The sequence below is a fragment of the Echinops telfairi genome, unplaced genomic scaffold (assembly GCF_000313985.2).
Source record: "Echinops telfairi isolate 266 unplaced genomic scaffold, ASM31398v2 ScPeMD7_8;HRSCAF=38, whole genome shotgun sequence".
Lineage (NCBI taxonomy): Eukaryota > Metazoa > Chordata > Mammalia > Afrosoricida > Tenrecidae > Echinops > Echinops telfairi.
In genome coordinates, this window is record NW_022103905.1 from 3595619 (window position 1) to 3602878 (window position 7260).

General features: G+C 44.1%; 1 protein-coding gene across 1 annotated transcript in view; it reads left to right on the forward strand.

The window, feature by feature from the left end:
- The window catches only part of SQOR (sulfide quinone oxidoreductase), a 63628-nt gene that overhangs the window by 54751 nt on the left and 1617 nt on the right, over positions 1-7260 (forward strand). Inside the window, exons 8-9 of the mRNA XM_004709494.2 lie at positions 2697-2764; positions 3115-3293. Coding sequence (XP_004709551.1) covers positions 2697-2764; positions 3115-3293 — 247 coding nt within the window. The remainder of the gene's footprint in view (positions 1-2696; positions 2765-3114; positions 3294-7260) is intronic.

A 7260-nucleotide genomic window follows, 5' to 3' on the forward strand; every position in this document is an offset into this window, starting at 1 on the left:
GGAGGGAGAATGAGGAGGTTTTCTACTCCCATAAAGACTTACAGCCTCAACACGCCCCCTCCCCCTCCCCAGGCGGTTCTACACCATCCTGGAAGCCCCCCCCCCGTGAGTCTAATGGCAGTGAATTGAGGGGGGACAGGGAAGAGCTGCTGTGGGTTTCTGTGGCTGTAACTCTGTTCAGGAGCAGAAAGCCGCATCTTTCCCCCCACGAGCAGCTGGCGGTTCAGAGTGTTTTGGTTTATACCCCAACTTGAACCCACTGTTGCCCCAGGGCGCCTCATGATGTCTGCTAGCTACTTAACAACAAACAAGCCCCCCACCCCACCCCCCTGCAACTCCAAACAAGCTTTGCATTCAATGCTTCAAATGACCGAGAAAAACACACACACACAAAATGAAATAAGCAAACAAACTCACTGGCTCACAGTGACCCTCTCACTCGATTTTAAATGGGTGATATTAAATATTGTTAGACACAACGTTATAAGGGAAATGCCTTGCTCCCTGCTTACCATCTGCTCAGTCTCGGCACCACGTATCACTTTTATGTCTTTTACATCCCAGAGTTGCTTTATCCAAATACCGGCAAATAAAAAACCCACCCCTTCTGTTTTCTCCTGGACAGGGGCTGTAGCAGACGAGTGTCATTTTTCACTTAATCCGCAAGTCTTAGGGCATACGGAGCGTCCGCTGTGTTTTCTCATCTTGTTCCTTATAAAAAAAAGAATTTGCCTTGTGTTGTGTCATTGCTCCAAAGCTGCCTGAACAAGTGCTTTTTTTATTTGTCCTTGGGGGATCCCCACCCGCTTGCCATGCAGTAAATGTTGTGCTCCTTGGTGTCTACACCCGAAGCCCGAGGCGCCGCCCCCCCCCAGTGGAGCTGCAGGAAGTCTCATTGCTCATTGTCTCCCCACTTCCCAGTCCTCGGAGGACTCATAAGAAATGCCCACCCTCGGTCCCCAGAGATGTTCTGGGCTTTACCCAGCACTGTTGTCTTGCCTCACTCCAAACCACTCTGCTAGTGTGAGGGAGACTCTTGTCTTGAGGAATTTGGTTTTTTTGGGGTGTGTGTGTGTGTGTGTGTGTGTGTGTGTACTTCCTTCTCTGCTTCCCTTTGCCCCAGGATTCTCCCTTCTCTGAGCTCAGCACAAGACCAGGATGTGGTATTTAATAAAAATTAACTACAGGCTTCTACCACTCCTCTCTTGGCTTGTCCTACTCTGGGGGAGTAGGGGTTACATGTTGGGCTGCTAATCACAAGGTCAGCAGTTCAAAATCACCAGGCTTTCTACTCCCACAAAGATTTACCATCTTGGAAACGCATAGAGCAGTTCTACTCTGTCCTATAGTGTCTGTCATTCTGAGTCAGAATTGATTTGATGGCAGTGAGATTTGTTTGGGGTTCAGGTGTCCCTGATACAGATAGCAAGTCTTCTATGTTCTCAAAGGAAGCTTGGTGATGGTGTGTGCCAGACATTTGGCCGTTACCCACAAGAATGACTCTTCAAACCCTCCGGATGCTCCGAGGGAGAAAGATGAGGCTACCGATCCCCGAGAGATTGACAGTCTGGGAAATCCTGTACAGGGTTCCTGTGAGGCAGAATGGACTTGAACGAAGGCAGGGGGGCCTCGCTTTTCCTTGTTTCTTGGAAGTACCCGAAGAAGAACAATGTTTCTGAAAAGGGAAATACAACCATTCAACGTATTCCTTTCTCCATAATGAAGATGACCATTTAATATACATTTTTCAATCATTTTATTAGGGGCTCATACAACTCTTATCACATCCCATACATACATCAATTGTGTAAAGCGCATTTGTACATTCATTGCCCTCATCATTCTCAAAACATTTCCTCTCCACTTATGCCCCCGGCATTAGGTCCTCATTTTTCCCCTCCTTCATTTAATATTTTTAAAGCAGAGTTGTGTACTTTTTATTTTTAGAACCGCTCATTCCAGAGAAAAAGTTCATTGCTCTTTTGATTTGGGGCCGTGTTAGCAGCTGGTGGGTCACCGGCTCCCCGTTCTTTGTTTTCTTGCAGTGCCGCTGAGACTGGTTCTCCAGATGGTCTTTGACGGGGACGCTAACTCTGAACCCTGCGGAGTGAAATATTATCCTAAGGGGGGAAAAGTCCCATTCTTCTGAACAGTGCACCTGTATTTTAAAAGGCACAAGGAATCAGATTTTGAATTTTGTCAATAACATTTTTTGTGAATTTCTATTTCCGATCTTGTTACATACCTCCAATTTTGCTTCTGGGTACTCCCCGGGCCTAATATATATACTAACTGGCATTTTAACAAAAGGTTTGCCTATCTCTGGTTGCAGCGGTTAAAAATAACCTCTTTAAGGAGCACTTTATGATATGAAGCTCACCTATCTTTCCTCAATGCTAAGTCCAGTCTTCCACCTCAGGAGACCCTAACTGTTTTTATCGCTAGAAGAGAAGTTTTGATTAGTTAAAGTTGAACATGGACTGGGATGAGCAGATATGAAAGAATTACTGTTAATATTTTGGGGTGGAATCATGTGTCTTATGTTAAACAATCCTCATGTGTCAGAAATGCACAGAGAAATATTTATTGGTGAAATGGTATATCATGCCTGCTCTAAGCATACTGTAGAAAACAAGTGTGTTTCCATGGAAGACCTAGATGTTTGGGCGTTTCTGACTCTGCCACTTCTCTTACAGCCGCTCAGTCGGGAATCCTCGACAGAACCATTTCCCTGGTTATGAAGAACCAGACGCCAGTGAAGAAGGTATGGGCGGCTTGTTGGGACCCTCGTTTCCATGATCAGCTTCCACTTGGCAGGCAAATACCGTTTCTTCGTTATTTTGCCACTTTTTTACTTTGTTACTCTAATAAGGATACTTCAGTCATTGCCTTTATCATGGCATTTTTGTTAATTTCACTGTACAAATTGAGAATCAATCAATGTATGTATGTATGTATGTATGTATGTATGTATGTATCTATCTATCTATCTATCTATCTATCTATCTGAAAAAAGCTGACAACACTCCGAGTCAATATTAGATATAGATTGGTGTTTATATAACAGTATATAAGAGGCACACTCTGATGACTCCAGTTCATTTTTAATTTTAGTATGATGGCTACACATCTTGCCCACTGGTCACTGGCTACAACCGTGTGATTCTCGCGGAGTTTGACTACAATGCTCAGCCTCTGGAAACATTTCCCTTTGACCAGAGCAAAGAACGCCTCTCCATGTACCTCATGAAAGCCGACTTGATGCCTTTCCTCTACTGGAATATGATGCTCAGGTAAGTGCATCACCTGGTGTAGACTTCTAGCCCAAGGCCAGACCTTCTAGGGTAATGTACTGACTTGTGAGAGAGAGGAGGACCTCACCCTCTGGGGAAATTGCCACCTAAAGCAGGGGTGACTGAAGAAATCCACCCGGCTGTGCCATTGTCCACAGGTGCCTTCCATGGCACACTAGGAAGGATTCTGAGGCTTCCTGGGAAAAAGAGCTGGCTTAGCTGAGGAAAAGGGAATTATCATTTGTCTACCATTGCAGGCTAGGCTGCCTCTTTTACCAAGATGGACAATGACCCGATTCCACTATCTGCCATCCTCTGACCCTCTTTGTGGCTAGATAATTAATATTGTCTACAGAGGGGTTTTGGGTCCTTGCTCTGACCCCCTTCATCCTGAACAATATGTTTTTGTTGTTGTTGTTGTTGTTGTTGTTTGGGTCTTCTGGTGCCTGTGACCTGATTCTGTTGACACCTCATGATTGCACAGGCTGGTGTGCTTCTTCCATGTCGACTTGTTGCTTCCCTGCTAGATGGCTGCTTGTTTAACTTCAAGCCTTTAAGACCTCAGACACTATACCTTTTGGTAGCCGGGAACCATCAGCTTTCTTCACTACATTTACTTATGCACCCATTTTGTCTTCAGAAAACATGTTTGAAGAGTGAGCATCACATAATGCCACGTTGTTAGAACAGAGCATTCTTGCATTGAGGGAAAGCTTGAGCAGAGGCCCAATATCTGTCTATTTCCTCAATGCATTGCCCTATACACATATGTACATATGCCAATACCTCTATTGTTTAAAAAATTTAAAGAAAAATCATTTTATTGGGGGCTCATACAACTCTTATTACAATCCATACATACATCAGTTGTATAAAAACACATTTTTACATTCATTACCCTCATAATTCTCAAAACATTTGCTCTCCATATATGCCCCTGGCATCAGCTCCTCATTTTGCCACCTCCCTCCCTGCTCCCCCCTCCCTCATGAACCCTTGATAATTTATAAATTATTATTTTGTTGTATCTTACACTGTCTGACGTCTCCCTTCATCCAATTTTCTGTTGTCTGTCCTCCAGGGAGGAGGTTATATATAGATTCCTGTAATTGGTTCCCCCTTTCTACCCCACCCTCCCTCCACCCACCCGGTTTTGCCACTCTCACCACTGGCCCTGAAGGGATCATCTGTCCAGGATTCCCTGCGTTTCCAGTTCCTATCTGTACCAGTGCACATCCTCTGTTCTAGCTCTATTGTTATGAATTAATATATTTACATCTGTACACACATATGTTTATACACATATCCATAGATTTGCTTCCTAGATATTTCCCGTTTCCTTTTACCTTCCTCCTGCCCCACCATCATACTTATCCTTCTTCTGCCTCTTAGTAATTCCTCTCAGCTAGATGCTGTTGCTCCAATGTCACTGGGATCTCTACGTCCTCCTTGTTGTTGCTTTTAATTCCCAAGTTGTTCCCCTGTCTATCGCTGCCTCTTTCCCCTGCCTCCTCCTACCCCAAATCCCTCTGGAACCTTTGGTCCCATTGCTTTCTCCTCAGGCTTGCTTCCCAAGCCTATCTTATAAAGGTAGGCAAAACAGCAGTAACAGAGACAAAACAAAAAGACATCCCCTGATAGAAGGGTCCACAAGGAAGGGATGGTCAACCAGGGCTCAGTATAACACTGATGAAACACACAATATTCCTCTGGTTCTTTGAGGCTTCCTCTCTCCCCACTATCATGACCCCAGTCCTGCCTTTCAGTTCTGGCTAGACCGGAGCATGTACACTGGTACAGATAAGAGCTCATGACACATGGAATTCAGGACAGACAAACCCCTCAGGAACAGAAATAGAATTAGCGATACCAGGAGGGTTGGGGAAAGGTGGGGAGGAGGAGAGGAGGAAGGGGGAACCAATTGCAATAATCAATACATTATCCCACCGCCTCCCAGGGGGATGAACAACAGAAACATGGGTGAATGGAGACAGCAGTTGGTGTAAGATATGAAAACAATAATAATTTATAATTTATCAAGGGGTGGGGGGAAGGAGGGAAAAAGAGGAGCTGATACCAAGGGCTCAAATCAAAAGTAAATGTTTAGAAAATGATGATGGCAACCTATGTACAAATATGCTGGATGCAATTGATGTCTGGAATTGTTGTAAGAGCTTTAAGAGCCCTCAATAAAATAATTTTTAAAAAGTAATATTAAATGTAGCAATTATTGTATTTATTGATAAATAGTAAGTATTACACACAGACCACTTTTCACACCTCCGCGTTTCCTGATGTGTTACCCCATTTTTGTTTTGGGGAATCTGTAGGAAACACCGAGTCCTGGTGGCATAGTGAGTTACTAGTTGGGCTGCTAACCGAAAGGTCAGCAGTTGAGAACCCCTAGCTCTTCCATGGCAGAAAGTTGAGGTTTTTTGCTCCCTTCAAGATTTATCGTCTTGGAAACCTATTGGGGTGGTTTTATCCTGCTCCATAGGGTATCTAGGAGTCCTAATGGTCTTAAGAGTAGTGGGTGGGTCTAGGGAGCCTAAAACCGTGGCTTCAAGTCAAGTAGAGCTCAGTTTTAGTTATGTCTCTACCATTTCCGCTTAGGGGTAGTTGCTTAAATTTCTGGTTTTAGTTTTTTAATCTCCAATATGCAAATAATCTCATTTATCTCATAGGATTGTTGTAACAAATTAATTAATATTCTCCACTTTATCTCTGGGTTCTAATACCCATTGCCATGGTGACACAGAATTCAGACAAAATTTATGATTAAAGGGTTTATGAAGGAAGTTAACAAGTTGTAATGCCAGTGAGAAATGCTCAGGGTTGAATTGTTTATCCGGATATGTTACAAAGTTCTGTTAAGTCTGCTAACAAATGCCAAAGGGCAGACCATTTAGCTATAAGCCTCAACCCCAAGGCATTCCACTTAAGGTTTGTAGGTCAACAATTTCAGCTCCCTGAATTAAGTACCCAGAGTTACCTCCCACCCATAAACCTCAGCCTGAAGGTGCTCAACTTCACTCCCATGGGTTAGTAAGCCCAACCTCCTGAATGAAGTGCCCGGAGGCACCCCACTCCAGTGAGCCTCAGCCCAAAGGCACTCAGTTCCATTCTGTGGCACAGCAAGTCTAGCTCCCCTAGGCAAGTGCCCAGAATCACCCCACTCCATAAGCTAGCCTCCTGCACATACATGCTCATCTTTACTTGTTCTTTGGGTTGGGAAGTCCATAATTCTGTTCTATGCTCTGACTTCTGGTTCTGCTGCTGTTCCCCTGATGGTATAACTAACTGTCTTCTGGACCCAGAAAGTTCTCTGCACAGGAATCTCAGGTCCAGAGGATTCGCTATACTCCTGGTTCTAGCTGGTAGTGAGATCCATCCTTCTGCTTCTCAGAGGGCTCATTTTATTCACAGCAGGCTGCCACTCTAGGGCATCCCGTTCTCAATTCATCACAGGTGAACACCCCCCATCCCCCCCCACCCCCCGACCCCTGAAGGGAAAGGTCCTTTGGTGGGAGTTAGAGACTTTGGCTAAAAGAGCCACGTTGTATAATTCACTGCCCCTGAAATTGTTATGGGAAGTAAACGACTTAATATATAAAGAGACAAAGACACAATACATATTCAATAAAGAATAATAGAAAGTTTTCAAAGTGATTCTCTTCATTCTGAAAAAAAAAATGACAATCTCACTCATCTTTTGCAAACTTGTATGAGACAGGAAGGCCTGGTGGCACTGTTGGGTCAGCATTGAACTGCTCACCACGAGGTCATCAGTTCAAACCCCCCAACTGCACCACGGGAGAAAGATGAGGTTATCTGCAATCAAAGATTTACAGTCTTGGAAAATGTATAGACGACGGCTTCTCAATCAAATGGAATTGGTGGCAGTAGATTTGCTTGTTTTCATTTTGGCTTTTTGGCAGGTTAGGATATCTATACTAGTTGTTCTGAC